Source organism: Mchenga conophoros, linkage group LG1 (assembly GCF_057382185.1).
Source record: "Mchenga conophoros isolate Kocher_MC1m ecotype Shallow Benthic linkage group LG1, M_conophoros_male_GT1.1, whole genome shotgun sequence".
NCBI lineage: Eukaryota > Metazoa > Chordata > Actinopteri > Cichliformes > Cichlidae > Mchenga > Mchenga conophoros.
Window position 1 is genome coordinate 31,098,514 of NC_140526.1, and position 16,051 is coordinate 31,114,564.

General features: G+C 42.0%; 1 protein-coding gene across 8 annotated transcripts in view; it reads left to right on the forward strand.

The window, feature by feature from the left end:
• myo9aa (myosin IXAa) overlaps positions 1 to 16,051 on the forward strand; it is a 100,318-nt gene that overhangs the window by 82,536 nt on the left and 1,731 nt on the right. For 5 of the 8 annotated variants that reach the window (XM_085274910.1, XM_085274844.1, XM_085274892.1 and 2 more), the window contains 24 exons: positions 447 to 527; positions 754 to 864; positions 3,353 to 3,475; positions 3,993 to 4,142; positions 4,577 to 4,887; positions 5,303 to 6,964; positions 7,257 to 7,356; positions 7,565 to 7,780; positions 8,666 to 8,763; positions 9,025 to 9,161; positions 9,369 to 9,592; positions 9,736 to 9,852; positions 9,964 to 10,152; positions 10,325 to 10,375; positions 10,523 to 10,634; positions 11,830 to 11,891; positions 12,134 to 12,326; positions 12,442 to 12,570; positions 12,722 to 12,827; positions 12,909 to 13,040; positions 14,025 to 14,148; positions 15,390 to 15,410; positions 15,571 to 15,779; positions 15,903 to 16,045. In XM_085274910.1, coding sequence (XP_085131036.1) covers positions 447 to 527; positions 754 to 864; positions 3,353 to 3,475; positions 3,993 to 4,142; positions 4,577 to 4,887; positions 5,303 to 6,964; positions 7,257 to 7,356; positions 7,565 to 7,780; positions 8,666 to 8,763; positions 9,025 to 9,161; positions 9,369 to 9,592; positions 9,736 to 9,852; positions 9,964 to 10,152; positions 10,325 to 10,375; positions 10,523 to 10,634; positions 11,830 to 11,891; positions 12,134 to 12,326; positions 12,442 to 12,570; positions 12,722 to 12,827; positions 12,909 to 13,040; positions 14,025 to 14,148; positions 15,390 to 15,410; positions 15,571 to 15,779; positions 15,903 to 16,045 — 4,801 coding nt within the window. The remainder of the gene's footprint in view (positions 1 to 446; positions 528 to 753; positions 865 to 3,352; positions 3,476 to 3,992; positions 4,143 to 4,576; positions 4,888 to 5,302; positions 6,965 to 7,256; positions 7,357 to 7,564; positions 7,781 to 8,665; positions 8,764 to 9,024; positions 9,162 to 9,368; positions 9,593 to 9,735; positions 9,853 to 9,963; positions 10,153 to 10,324; positions 10,376 to 10,522; positions 10,635 to 11,829; positions 11,892 to 12,133; positions 12,327 to 12,441; positions 12,571 to 12,721; positions 12,828 to 12,908; positions 13,041 to 14,024; positions 14,149 to 15,389; positions 15,411 to 15,570; positions 15,780 to 15,902; positions 16,046 to 16,051) is intronic. The other 3 variants (XM_085274865.1, XM_085274875.1, XM_085274901.1) reach the window with 3 other exon arrangements.

Consider the following 16,051-nt stretch of genomic DNA (forward strand, 5'->3'; position numbering starts at 1 on the left):
GCAGCCCTGGCCCCTGTGTGTGGATGACTTCACTTTCCACATCCTGTGCTGCACTGAGTGCTTTAATCTCCCATGGAGGGGGAGGAGACTGAATTCCTTCTGCCACTGAATTATCGCGCACACATGCTGACACATATGTGCATGTGTTTACACACACACACACACACATACAATGACGGCACATGGAAATGTTGCACACATGTCTTTGTCCTTTTTATTTCCAGTCTGCATGCTAACATAGACTTGTTGCTGGTAATTATGATCCCAGGCAGATACTTTAATCTTGCAGCACAAGAGCTTTGCTTGCAAATGGACCAGTTACTTATAGCTGACAACAGTCACCTGACTTTGACTTCTGCCTGTCAAACAGCTGTGAAGTGAGCCTCAGCTCGTTATCTTCTTCTCTGTTAATTCTAATATTTTGGTTTTTGTGTCTTGTCCTCTAGGCCTCTCTCAATAAGCTAATGGAGACTCTGGGTCAGTCTGAGCCTTATTTTGTCAAGTGCATCCGTTCCAATGCTGAGAAGGTACAGTGTGCTCCCTCCAGCCTGCGGCCACTTTGACTGTTTCGGTGTAGTTTTCAAAGCATTACTTATTTCCTTTGAAGTTTGGACCTTTTTTTTTTTAAAGCTGTTTATCATTTTCCCGTCGTCTCTCTGCAACCTCTGCTGCCTGTCGCTCTTCCTTTTTTTTTTAACACCCCCCGATGCCTCCTTTTTTTTCTCCCTCTCTTGCTTTCTTTCTCTCTTTCAGCTGCCCTTACGGTTTAACGATAACCTGGTGCTGAGGCAGTTGCGTTACACAGGTATGCTGGAGACAGTACACATCCGGCAGTCGGGTTACAACATCAAGTACACTTTCAAGGTAATACACTCAATTACACTGTGTATACTCTTCAAGCATCTGGTTACGCTTCATAATAACCACTTAGAGATGGGTAAAAGGTGTCCTTTAATGTCAATAACAACCCCGAGTCTGTTGTGGGTTTGGCTGAAGTATTTTATAACCCAGAGTGGTTGGGCTCACTGCTCTATCCATCCATCTTCCTAACCTCTTGTTCAGTTAGGGATCCTTTAATTAGTGATTACGGATTGTTAATGTACTTTCCCTTAATTAAAATTCAACATTTAATAGGAATGATTAACCAAAAAAATAGTAATGTAGTACAGAAGAAGTTACTTGTGACTAAACCAGGTACAGTACAATATAAAATATATTTTAAGATAGATCATTTTTTGTTAGACAAACGAATAATGGAAGTAAACATATTTTATACAATCACTAATAATTATAATTTTGGTTTTTTTTAAAGTAAAATAACTCTCAAGAACTCAATTTACAACCCTATCTTTATAACCGTCATTTATTGTTTTGTTTTTTTTCTTTGGATGCAACATGTTGCTTTCATCATAAAAATCATGTAAACTTTATGAGAGAATGATGGAAGATCTGTCTTTAATCTGTCCTATGATACCCGATTATGTGCTTTCCATAATAAACTAAAAGGTTTGCAGCAAAACTTTTCGTTATTAAGTTATTTGTCTTGACAAAGGCCTGCAGACCTACAGAAGACACTATTCATAAATTTTCTCAGGCTGAGCATTTACCCTGATTAGTGAACTAATCTGTGTAAAACTGAAGCTCCCCTTTAAACACTGTTCATTTCCCGAATCTCCCCTTCTTGCGTTATTTTGCGATCTTTGTCGATAAATGCCAAAGATCTTAATTTCCAGAATGCACTGAAAGAGCCAGTTGCTAAAAGTTCAGCAGTAGATCATAGCTACGCAGGCCAGAGTGCTGCTGAAGCGCTCCTGAGCCAAAACTTAAACAACACTCATGTTTCCACAAGTGCAGGCGCCAGCCATGAATTCATCTCCAGGAAACTTGTCGGTGATGTTGCTTCATTTGGGGGTTCATTGTATGTTGTGTCATGAGGGACTTATGAGGGATGTGATGTGGCAGCCATCTTTAACCACACTGGCTCTCATAGGAATGATGTCAACCCTGTAAGAAATGTGACTAATAAAGCAGATGAAGTTAGATGCAGATTTGGGAGTGGCTCACTCCTACCTCAGTTTTTTTTTTCATTTGCTTTCCATGTTGTGGAGGCGTGTAACCAGTATAGTTTTATTATTTAAGATCTTTACTGCCAGGATTCCTAAATAGTAATTTCAGAGGCATTTTAACATAGGTGACTCTTTAAGTTTGTCCAAATGTCAGCTGTTTAAAGTGAGAAAATGCTCGATTTAAAGAAAAAAATGAAATAATTTTGAATTTGATGGGAGCAACTTTTCTCAAAAAGGCTTGGACACGCCACGGTTACCAATGTGCAGCATCCCCTCTTCTTCTAACAGCAGTCTGTAAATGAACAGTTTTCCACTTTGCCCCAGATGAACTTTACCCCAGAGAAGACAGCAGGTTTTCTAGATCATGCTCACATATGGCTTCTCTCCATGGCAGAGCTTTGCTCAGCTTTGTGAATGGCACTGACCTGTTTCTGGACATGTTCTTGAGTCCATGCAGTGATTTCCATGTTTTTAATGCAGTGCCACCCAGGTCCCACAGATGTATGAATTTCTAATCAAGTAGCTCAACTTTTATTTTTATTTCTTGGATGCATATAGTTATAGTTTTAACCTTTACCCTACCAACTAGCTCTTCAATCAATGCGAAATAAAATTTCCAATAAAATTTGTAATGCTACTATAAAAACAGCTTACTTTCTATATGTTCATATCATTATGGCTTTAAGTCTAACATTTAGTTTATAATACCAGTGAGCTGGTATTTCGATGACCTCACTTTGATAATTTTAGCATCAGAGTTGGTCATTTACCAAAAATTCTCCCAAACATATTGAGTGCTGCGGTCAGCTGTAATTAGAAATATCTTGAGCATGGGATCATTTTGGAGGACTCTGCTGTTCAGAACAGAGGCTCTACTTTGTCCCCTGCTTTCCGAAACACTCCCCGTGCTTGTAATTGTATAAACACAGCATCTGTTTCCCTGTCAACCCCCTACAGCCCAGGGTGCAGACTGTATTGACTTCAGACAATGAGCCTCAGTTTGAAGAGTGGGAGTTCAGCATATTTATACCATGATGTTTGAGCTTAACTACGGATGACATGGATTTTCACCTGAAACCACATGATGCTCGACAGCATTTTTTAAAATGTTGCTGTTCCTGTAAGAAGGGTGTCTCATTTCAGTCTGGAGACATATTTTAAATTAATCCCCACTAAAGTGAAACATCTCTGTACAGGAATCTTGTGACTTTTAAAAAATTAAAATCCAGAACATAACAGAGCTGTGGGATGCATCTCATTAATATCTGTCCTTGTTTCTTTGATAGGACTTTGTCCACCACTTCAGTGTGCTGCTTCCAGAGGGCACCAGTGCTACCAGAGAGGGCATCCAGCAGTGCCTGGACCAGCTAGACCTAAAAGCAGATGGATATCAAGTTGGAAAGACAAAGGTAATCCTTCTCCCTTCTTTTCTCCAGATCTTTTATATCAGCTTAAAAACTGTCGAGGCTACTTCTGATGTGTGTTACATTTTCTGTGTACATATCCATGATATGAGAGTCATTCACTGAAAAAAATGTGAGGTTTTTACATTGTTTCAACTGATTTCTTTAGTTTTTTTTAACAGTTAAATACAAGGAAAACCGTGACTGGTCAAGGACATTATGGATGGGGAGTTGGGATAAACTCATTAAAGAATCCTCTTTAATGAGGATTTAAAAAAAGAAATATGAGTGTCACATATTTGGTATTTTTGTCTAGGGTATGAATGGGGCATGATAGAGGAGTGCATGTTTCTGGGATGGTGTCTATATAATTAGAGGGTCATTCTTGACATTCTTGTGACCACATATGCATCCAAGGCTTTCTGAAGCATGTGTGTTTGCTTGTAATTGATTTTTTTTTTTAAGTTTTGTCTCAATAAGTGTGGATGCCCTGTACTGACTCCATCACGGCTCCTCCCCTCAGGTGTTTCTGCGGGAGGCTGAGCGTCAGCAGCTGCAGGCCTTCCTCCACAAGGAAGTTCTGAGACTCATCGTCATGCTGCAGCGGCGATTCAGAGCCCAGCTGGAGAGGAAGCAGTTTGTCCGGATGAGAGAAGCAGCGGTCTGCATCCAGGTATAGTACAGCGCTCTTCCCCGTCACTCCTTTCATCTCCATCTACTTTGCATCAGTCATTTCCTTATGTCTGAGTTCTTACTATAGAATTTGTGAGATTTTTAATTTTGTTTTGTTTAATTTTATGCCTATATCAGGCAAAAGGGTCTGTGTATTGTAACTGAAAATGAATCACAGCCCATTGTCCTCTTTGTTCTATGTAATAATGTGTTAAGTACAGTGCAAAGTTTGCAAAAAGAATATGAACGTACGTGGAAGAACACCTCACTCACAGATGATATTGTCAGCCACCTCCTTATGCCAACTATTGTAATTTCCTTCATTTGACACTCCCAGTTAAAAAGAAAAAAAATCGAAGTCCACTTTGAACGAAGGTGCTTGTACATTATTGGATTAGTTGTCTTCGATGAGCATGAAAGATGTTTTCATTACAGAGATGGTGGCGCTCTGTCCGGTCCATAGACGAGGAGGATGACGACTATGACCTCAGTGTCCAGGAGGGGGCAGCTTTGTGTCTGCAGAAACACTGGCGAGGTTACAGAGATCGTCAGAGGTTCAGGCTGTGGAGGGCGGCTGCTCTGGTGCTACAGAGGGCATGGAGGTTCTGGCTCCGTCGGCGCTGCACGGCAGCTCTGGTCATTCAGGCAGCCTGGCGCTGTCACCGAGCCAGAGAAGCCGACTTGCGCCTGTATGCTGCTGTGATACAACTACAGGCAGTTTGCAAAGGCTTCCTCACCAGGCAAAGGTAAGCCATGCACCTGTTTATAGAAACTTCAGGTATATAAGCATTTTAAAAGGGTCAATACTCTGAAAATAGCTTCTAAGAGTAGATGACTGTGTGATTTTTATTTTTTTTTCTCCCCCCTCTAAAGCTGGTTAAAAACCAGATTAATCTTTGCACACAGCTCCTGCCATGTATTTGGGCATTGTTCAGGCTAGGCTTGGTACATGTAACAGCATAGAATTACGCAAGCAATCCGTCCCAAAGCAGCTCTACAGCTGAGCTGCTGTGAGCTCAGAATTTGTGTATGAGACTCCGACACCGCTGAATGTTCGAGCTAGATCAAATTTGTCATCAGTAACTTTACTTGTACAAAGAGTGATGAAAGATGTTAGATGTTTAATTTACGTTAACACAGTAATACTTTCCTGATTGTCAGCTTCAAGAAACTAAGAGAGCAGAAACTCAGGGCGAAAAGGGAGCAGCAGGAACAGCTCCTTCAGCTCCAGAATGGCCAGGTGAGCCTCTCGCAAGACGAGGAGGAGGAGCCACAAGAAATAATTATGGGACTGGACCTCAGCACTTGGGAGGATCGTTCCTACGAACAACGAGAAAAGAGCCTCCAGGAGGTGGTTAAGGAGGCAGGAGGAGAAGATGCTGCGACAAAAGAGAGCCCCTCCAAAACACAAACTGAAGCAGCAACTTCAGTACCAGCACCCTCTGTGACGGTGCGAGAAAGGGCTAGGACTGCAGATGAACCTAGCCAGAGAACCACCCGGGCCAAGAGAGAGAGCCGGCGGATGAGAGAGTTGGAGCAGGCCCAGTTCAGCCTGGAGCTTCTCAAAGTGCGGGCAAATAGCGGCGGAGCAGCGTCCCCGTGCGAAGACCGGCGCTGGTCTCTTGAGCTGGTGCCTCCTGCAAGCCCACCTCTGCTTTCACCCCAAGGCACACCTGACAGCCAGAGCTCCAAAGGCAGCTTTGAGCTTCTCATGATGGATGAGGAGCCACCAAAGGCCAGAGAAGAGGTGACAGACATTGAGGACCCCTTCTCCCCTCTCCCGCCAGTTTCTCCAGTTTCAGACCCTAAGGTGGATGTTGTTTCAACAAGCCCCAAGCCAGCGGAACCATACAGGACAGAGCTTTCTGATACTGTTGCCCACCAAGGCAGCCCGATCAAAACGGACCCCGCCCATGTAGATCCGCCCAAAGTCGACTACCTCCCAACCTTTTATGTCCCTGCTGGTGAGGGCAGCGCAGTAATCTCCCATTCTGCTGCAGAATCTCAACAAAGCAAAGATGCAGCCGTCTCCACAGCCACATCAGTCATCAACAGAAGAGAGTCAACACGGCGCCCAGTGGTGGTGGTCATCAGTATGCAGAAAGAAATACCACTAAGTGAGGAGCTGAGTAACGCTGTCCGCCCCTCTGTAGAAGTTCGAGATTCTACAGCCCAGACGGGCGACTTAACACCTGCATCAAAGAAACCAGACAGACCTGCCGTCCCTGCTCCCACCTCAGTGCCTCAAGCGGACCAGGCTGTCATAGAGAAGCTGGTGCGCCTGAACGAGGAGAAGGAGGAAAGGCAGCGTAATCAGCAGCAGCAGAATGAAAAGGAGATGATGGAGCAGATAAGACGTCAGAAAGAAGTGCTGGAGAAGCAGCGTCTCTACTTCGCTCAGTATGAAAGAGATATGTTTGAGAAACAAAAAGACGAGGCTCTGCTCAAGATAGAGCAGAGTCGACAGAGCGGACAAGATGTCAGTGGAACCGCAGCCTCCAGGAAGCCCCTCAGACCCATTTCGGTGCTGGTTCAGAGAGCAGCAGGGGAGGTTCCTCATACCAGGACGCTGTCAGACTCCACTGTTCCTCAACCCCAGCAGCCTCCACCACCTGCTTCTCCTCCTACAAAAATTCACATGGAGAATAAGCCAGTTCCCGAGGGCTGGGCACCCAAACTCACACTAGAGTCCAGAGACAGGGGAGGAATTAAAGAGAGAGCAACTGCCAAGAAGCCACCAAGCGATCAAGGCACTGCTGTTGGTATGAGAGATAAGCCTGGCAGCATCTTCTTCTCTCCAAATGACAAAGTGACATTTGCAAAGTGAGTACCAAATTAAACTATTTATGCATTTTTATTTTTTGTACTACAATAGCAGATTTGAGGTGGAGGCTGGGACTTTTCACAGAGCTTGACTCGTTTCTCCAAATAAACATACATTTTGGGATGTTTCAAATGACTCCGAAGTAACAGAAGAGTGTCTTTAATTTTTCTTCCATACTCTGGAGTTCTCTACCTCTATTAAGCAATAAGCATGACACATTTGTTCATGCTTATTACTTAATAGATTCACTACATTGATGAAATTTTCTGTGCTTATGTTTTTTCCCATCAGGTTTGCCACTGATACTGTCACTAAAGACACACAAGCTGCCATCTCCAAAGAGGAACCAACGTCTGTGCCCAAATCGTCTAAGGGAACAAAAGCGCGGGATGTAAGCAATTTTTTAAAATGAGCATTTTGTTTGACGTGTGTTTGCATATTTTCAGGAGTGCAGTTTTGTATTGTGAACGAATGAATCTTGGCAGGATAGCTCAGCTAAGCATAGCGCAGTACACCAACATGAGGACCACGATGCACTGAAGCTCAGGTTATTAAAGGCTCCATTAAAACATGCTGTTATCACTTCTGGTAAACTCCAGGTTGGCAGAGCGGGCCAAAAAAAGAAAGCCAGAATGGCACGGACCCGCTCCGACTTCCTCACCCGCACCCCCTTTCTCTCAGTTGGGGGCGATTCAGACGAGGAGGACTATGATGGCGACAGCCTCCACAGCCCCCGTCATTACACTCTACCCCACTCCAAACAGAGCTCCACGGAGACATGCCTAAGAGAGTCCTGTTTCAGTGACTCAGACATGGTAACAGGCGCCATCCAAGCCACAAGTGGCCCTCTCTAAGTTCTTATAAGCGTGGCTTCTCTTTCTAACCCACTCAGCAGAGAGAGCATAGGTCTGCATCACACCTCTGAATCAATATGAGCTCCAATAAATTTCTCTTTTCTCAATAATAAGTTTTTTAAAAAATTAACAAGTTTTCTGGCAGGTATTTCAAAGGCATATTGGAATACCTGCCTTGAGATCATTTTGGATTTTATGTTTGGGGTAATGTGTAATATTCATGTCAGCTTTTAAAGACGTGAATTTAAGCACATCACAACTTTGAATCTACTACTACATTTGATAACCGCTCTAGAAATCAGCAGTGAGTGTGAATCTGGATTTATGCATCACGATGCAGGAGACCTTTTGAAACGTGTTCTTCCTGAAACATGAAGCTTTTTAACATAGATGCTTTTCTAACATAATTTGGCTTCATTTTCTCTCACAGTTCCTTCCTTGGTAGTAAGATTTGCATGTCACCTGATTCTTCTTTCTCTTAGTAGATAACACCAGCCACTAGCCAAACCTTGAAAATCATAAAAGAAAAATTTGGTCTTGATTTTTTTTTTCTTCCCATCACTTAAACTCTTATTCTCCTCAACTACAAAAAAACTGAACTGTATCATTTGTTTTCAACTCTATATTACAAGCCTTGTGCTTTAGTATTTGTGTTATACCTTTTTTACATCATGTTTGGCAAAATGTAATTTCAGCCAGTGCAGCACCAGTGATGTGGTGCTGCCATCTAGTGGCTCATTTTTGCCTTCAGCTCATAATCATACTTGAAGAAATGGAATCTCTTTTTTTCTTCTTCTCATTTTGCCATTTTGTCTTAAAATGTTACCTGTCCCGATGTTGTTTCAGCCTGCAAGCTCCGAGGAGAAAAAGAAGCTACACAAAACCATGTCATCAGGCGATTTGGTCAAAGAGGACTCTCTACGTAAAAATTCACAAGATGGAAGGTTTGCTCTTCAACTTTGCATTTCTAGCAAAAAAATAGGAAAATGCACACAAAAGAAAAGCATAACTATATAAAACCATATAAAAACATGAGCAAAATAACATATATACACATCGATTGTATCACATAGAGTGCTATTACCTTCAGAAAAGAGTCTTCTGCATACAGCCATGTCTTGTCATTGACACGATTTTTGTTTTTGTATGATTTGGGTTTTTGAGACTTTTTCATTTGCTTGTCACTTCTGTTTCCTTTCGACTAGGAGTCGTAAGATTCTTGGGCCGCGTTTTTGGGGCAAGAGCAAGTACGGGGATAAGAAGACTTCCAGAGAAAAGCTGATCTGTGGGGCTGAGGCCTTGGATGGAGACACTGGAGACACTGGTCCTCTGCTTGGAGAAGGTGTGATTTCCAAGAGTAAAATGTATCCATTTCAGATATACTGTTATTATTTTTTTTGTCTTTTAAGAACTGAAAGTTGTTGAGTAGGAGATAATAGATGCTGAAAAGCTTTTTACTAAATAAATGTAATTAGTTCTTCAAATATATTGAATAAAAATAATATTGTTGCCTCTGAAGCGTCACTGATTGGAGTTCTCTTCCTTGTAGCAGGTCAGGAAAACATGTCGCCGCCATGCAGTCCTGATCTGACCTTAAATCAGTCATTTAGAGACTCGAAAGAGAACAGGGAGCCATCTCCCAAGGTGAAGCGGAGGCGTAGTGTGAAGATCAGCAGCGTGGCTCTGGAGTCTGCCCAGCGGCAGAATGACACGCTGCAGATACTGACCTCCATCGGCGACTACAGGAGCATGAACGACTTCCTTGTGAAGAAGGTACAGCAATATATGCCATCTGCATTACGTAGAGCTCGAAGATGAACTTGAGTATCAGAGTTTTGATTCTTTATATTTGAACTGCACATCAGGTATTAGTCCAGTGTCGTTTATGATCATGCTATGTTGGTGTCATGTTTTAGATCAACGACTTGGATGCAGAGGACAGTAAAAAGGACACCTTGGTGGACATCGTGTTTAAAAAGGCTCTGAAGGAATTTCGTCTTAATATCTTCAACTCCTACTCCACAGCACTCGCAGTAAGTCCTCTGAAGGCTTTTTATATTTGAATATAACCATTCAAACTGAAAAGTCACGTGTTCCCAGACTAGAAAGATAAATACTGCACTCTTCCTGTGACTCCTCCCTAGATGGATGATGGTAAGAGTATCCGCTACAAAGACCTTCATGCACTGTTTGAGCAAATCTTGGAGAAGATAATGCGACAGGAGCAGAGGGACTGGAGGGAGTCTCCTGTCAAAGTGTGGGGGAACACCTTTAAGATTTTCCTGGACGAGTTCATGATTGAGTACAAACCTGCACACTGTGCACTCAGTAAGGTAATGACACTCTTCTCACTGTACAGGTGAATAGACACAACTCTGATAGGCACACAAATAATTTATATTTACAAAAAACTACTGGGTGCTATTTATTGATAATGAAATATAATAAGAAGTAAAATATCTCTTATTATCATTTGTCTTTTTCTTTCTTTTTTTTTAACTGCAGCCATTGCCAAAACCTGAACGCAAGAAACGAAGGAAGAAGGACACAGACAATGTAAATTTGCCTTTATCCTCGTCAACATTAAGGGCATGCTCACAATCATTGCAAAAAATAGTGATGTAATCAGAAAAAAGTGCACTCAAACAATATAAAATATATGAAAGCAAACCAAATGAACCTGTGCTCTGCTGCCCCCTGCAGGTGGAGGAGCATAACGGCCACATCTTCAAGTCCACCCAGTACAGCATCCCCACATACTGTGAATATTGCTCGTCGCTCATCTGGATGATGGACCGGGCCTGTGTGTGCAAATGTGAGTATGCACGCACAGTGTCACAGCTAAAGAACACCTGAGTGTAATACAGCCAGGAAAAGTGGACGCTTCGAAGGCCACTGAATGTGGAGCGTGCTAGCACAAAAATGTTTGTGACAGAAAATTAATAATCAAAAAAAGGTTTTAATCCTGGATGTGCTGCTTTGTCAACCTTAAAATATATGTGATGCTGTAATTTGCATTGTCACATGAAGAGTAGTCCCTCTGATGGAGGAACATCAGTAGTTTTAAAATGAACTAATTATAACACTTTTAATAGTTAACTGAACCATAATGAAGCAAATCCCAGATTTACTCCTTTAAAACATCCTCTGATGGAAACGGTGCAGATAAAGTCGAGCTTGTTGAGGTTGTCCGAGGTTCTTGCTGAGTGAAGTTAAAGACTAAAAATTCCCAGAGTGGTGGAAAGACCAAATAATTGAAATGTCCTTAACACTGATGTCAGTGTGCTCCATACACGGACACACATACTGTTGGTTCCATAGCAGAGGGCATTAGACTTTCACTTTTATATGTTTCATAGAGACTTGGCCTCAGCCTAACCATGACCTTCATTCTACACATAAACGTAAACCTTTAATTGCTTATGTGAGCTTGCTTCCCCCCAAAAGTAATCAAGTTCCTGTGACTATGCAAACCAGATAGGTCAAGATAGCAATGGGAATGCCAGAGTATCAGTTACATAATCCAACTAATTTAATTAATATGATATAAAAGAATTAACTTTTTCATGACCGCAAATGCGCACAGACACACATCTGTGCTTCACGTGGATGTTCACATGAAGTTTTGCGCGGACACACACACACACACACACACACACACACACACACACACACACACACACCCCTTCTCTGGCCGAGCTGTGCTCAGTCTGGCCTCAGAGATAGAGCCCCTCCCTTCTCTGCCTCCTCGGCCCTAATCAGATTGTTTTCAACTGGACTCATGGGGTCTGCGGCTCCGTGTCTCCAGAGATTTCTCCACACAATTTTGCCCTTTAGTCACACAGGATGTTTTCTTCGTGCCAGCCAACACTGCTTTGGCTTCTCATGTGCTGAATTTTTTATGTTTTTTTTAACCTTTTCTTACAACTTCTGCTGAATAATGAGGAGGCACTGTCTTTCTGTGGATAATGGAAATGATGTTTTTGATCTCTATGGCTGTGTCTATCCAGTGTGCCGGTATGCCTGCCACAGAAAGTGCTGCCAGAAGACGACCACCAAATGCAGTAAGAAGGTGAGTCGGCCATATTGTGCACCGTCGCAGTGATGTCCCATGACAGTAATTGTGGGTTTATGTACAGTAGTTAGTGTTATTTCTACTTTTTGATCTTATGAAAATTGTTAAAGACTGTACTTAGTTTGCTGAATTAATGATATTTAAACTATAACATTAGTTTTGGATGAACTCTGAATGGTGTGAAGGCATGTGTCATATGTGTGTTTTTATAAGAGCATATTATGGTTGTGTCTGAATAGTTCGATCCAGAGCTGTCCTCCAGACAGTTTGGAGTAGAAGTTTCTCGCCTGACTAACGATGAGAGAACAGTGCCTCTGGTAGTGGAGAAGCTTATCAACTACATTGAGATGCACGGCCTCTACACTGAGGGAATTTACCGCAAATCTGGTTCCACCAATAAAATTAAGGAGCTCAAGCTGGGACTTGATACAGGTAAACTTGGCTGCAACTCAGTGAGCAGGTGAACGGTGCTAGCTGGTTTTAAAAAGCTGCTTGCAATTACTCAGTGTCTGCGTTTTGTGTCTGCATTGTCTTTGTGGTCCCACAGATGTGGAGAACATGAATCTGGACGACTACAACATCCACGTTATTGCTAGTGTTTTCAAGCAGTGGCTGAGAGACCTGCCTAATCCTCTGATGACATTTGAGCTGTATGACGAATTCATACGTGTCATGGGTGAGTGGTCGCATATGCCGACTATTGCTGTGGTTCAGTTGAATTGCACTTGAGAATTTGGCCACACATATTCTGCAGACATCAGAATGTATGTGTATTGGTTTGCTGCAATAGTAAAAAGTGAGTTCTTGTGTGGGATATTAATTCACAGGTTTGCAGGATAAAAAGGAAATGACCAGAGGTGTGTATTCAGTTATTGACCAGCTAAGCAGAACTCATCTAAACACTCTGGAACGCCTCATATTTCATCTCGTCAGGTAACAGTTTTTTCCTTAATATGTGAAGATGATTTAGTTCCTTCTTGATAGACAAGTAAAACGCAGAATTCATTCTTTTAGGATTGCTTTGGAAGAGGAGACAAACCGTATGTCACCTAATGCCTTGGCTATAGTTTTTGCTCCTTGCATCCTTCGCTGTCCTGACACCACTGACCCACTGCAGAGCGTCCAGGACATCAACAAGACAACAGCGTAAGGCTATGTCTAATGTCTGTCAAACAATTCACTGCCTTTGTCTAAGGTAATAGATCTTGGTAAAGGAAAACTGATGTTGACTTAATCTGTTTCATAGCGGAACAGTAAAGTTAAGCATGAAAAACCACACTGGTATCCCTTTCTATGACTGGGACGCAGCTGTGGACCCAATGGGTGGCCAAGGGTGGCCATTTTCATTATAGACCACACCTGGCTGTACCACACAAACAATAACAAAGCCTCTGAGGGGGATCAACACATACTCAGAAGCGGAGTTTTGGCCATTGACACACATTTTAATAGCATAACCACCCATTTAAATAACAGCATTAATGAAAAGAATAAAGTTTGTAAACATTCCAGATTCCTTTTTTCTTATGGTCTTAATAAGAATGATTGATTGATAAAACTGAAGAATCAGTTTTATTTAGAATATAAATAATATATATAAAAATAGTCTGGCTCCAGTACTGATGAGAGAAGAAAGTGGGGAAGGTTACAAAGGAACAAGCAGTCAGAACAGAGGTCAGCTGTGGTGATTTTAGTCATTACTTAGTAACAGAACAGCATTGTTGCTTCATATCAGTTCAATACAGTCTGTTTTTCCTCAGTGCTGTCTCCAAATGTTTGCTTTGATATATGTGTGTTTGGAAATGAGTTATAGTTTAATACTATATAAATATATATAATAATATATAAATAAAGTTGGATTGATTTGAATTGCGTTTGGCCTGCTTTGCTGCAGATTTCCTCGCTAATGGTGGATAGAGTTAGTGGCTTGAGAGATTTAATTTACTTTCTTGACAGAAAACCATAGAAATCAGTAACCCAAGCGAAGAGAAATGCCATATATTGTACCGTATGGGGGAAAAAAACTGCATGGAGAGGAATGTTATATACCTTTTTATATGAAGTTATCGTTTTGCAGCACTGTTTGAAATTTCCAGTAACTGAAGTTTGTCTCTTGCTGCCTCTTCATAGGTGCGTAGAACTTATTATCTGTGAACAGATGAATAAGTACAAAGTGAGACTAAAGGACATCAGCACTCTGGAGTTTGCTGAGAATAAAGCCAAGTCCAAACTGACGCATATCCGACGGTCAATGGTAAGCTCAATCAGCATGACCAGGCCCACAGTTATCAGAGAAATGACTCATTACTACTGTAAATCTACCTAACCTTTACTCCTTCACTGCTTGACCTGCCATGATTTCCTCCTTTATAACCTGCTTCTCTCCTCCCTAACATGTCTTTTCCTTTACCCAGAGACCAGTACTAATAGCTGTTAGATTTATGTGCATAGCACACATTACGGTATGTAAACGCACACCATGGTTTGCATCCCCAAAGAATCATCCAGTGTTGTGGTGTACAGAACACTGTATCCAGTATATGTTGAGATATAAACATCTGTCATCCATCCATCAAGCACGAGTCATCACGGCACTGAGTCTGTTTTGTTGTTGTTCTTCTTGCCATATTGTGTTCTATTACCATCTCATGTGGATGCAATTAAATCTCATAATTAGACTTACTTTATCGCTGTATGTTAATAGAATGTTTTCAGGGCATTCAGCATAAAGGCTTTTTAGGAAACTGTCTACATAAATTGTGGACATAGGTCATCATTGTGTTTTTCTTCTGGCTTCTCTTCTTCGATGGGTTGTGGAAGACTTTCATTCCCCAACGAAGTGCCATTTTAGTGTAACGCAGGGGTGTCAGAGTCATTTTAGTTAATGAACCATGTTCAGGAAATTTGAACACATGCTGACCATTGTATAACCTATTAAAATAAAAGAACTCACTCACATGTGATTTTTTTTTTTCCATTTATAAAATGTCAGTCCGGCTTTAGTGTAATACAGCAAATAGCAATTAGCACATTGTGGGTCAGTTTCTTTGTGAAACTGAAAATAAAATAACTCATGATCCCAAGGTTGAAGGCTGTAAAACCGATGATTCAGGATACTGGTTTAGATTGAATTTGCACAGTTTGGATAGCCACTCATGATGTGATTCATTCTTAACAATTTCCAACACAATGCCTCCCGGGGCCAAATACAGTAGGTCCAAAGAAAAACCTTCCACTCCTTCTCAGTATCTATGCACAGGGTGAGATTGAACCTTTCTGTGGACTGGATCCTGCACACAGGCTGCAGGCTTTGACACCCCTGGTATAATGCAATTAGTAATATTGTTGCAACTTTAAAGAAGTGCAAGATGGTGTCCTCCTGAAGTGTAGCTATCACTCAGTCACTAGAATTACCAGATTATTTCTGCACATTAAGCTCGACCATTTTGAACCTGGCACTGCTGATATTTTGATTCTTATTACTTTTGCTCAAAGCAACCAGATGCAGCCAAAAAGGTAAAGTTTGTTCATAAACTGTGTCTGGGTTTGATTGGTCAATGCATGTGTGAGTCAAGAGCTGCCAGCTCAAAGAGCTGTAATGTATATAACAGCGTTTACATTTTATGATAACCAACATTTTAAAAAATTAAAAGTCCACTCTTGATTTGCTCCTCAGGGAAAAGGTCGCTCCCAGCGACCAAGCTACCACATACCTTCACCTCCTGTTAGTCCGCGGCTGCAGCCTATGGCTGACGCTGCCATAGAAGAGAGTGGCGGTGAAGAGGGAGCGGAGTCGTTACCTGACATCCCGGAGCATCAGCAGGCAGCCATGCAGCAGGAAGAGAGGGTGCTAACAGAGGAAATTGAAAGCCTTCAGAAAGAGAAGTAAACATTCTCACTGTGCTTTAAATGTTGAATTATCTGGCTTGTGTGTTGCATTGATGCCAGCTGTGTGTCATCACTTGTGCGCAGCTCATTTGTTTTTCTGGATGATGCTTGTCTCTACAGGGAGGAGTTGACCTTTGAGATGCTGTCTCTGGAGCCACGAGCATCAGATGATGAGACCCTGGAGTCTGAGGCCTCCATCGGTACAGCTGACAGCTCTGAAAACCTTAATGTGGACTCTGAAGAGACCATTTCTGACTTCTCTGGTATGC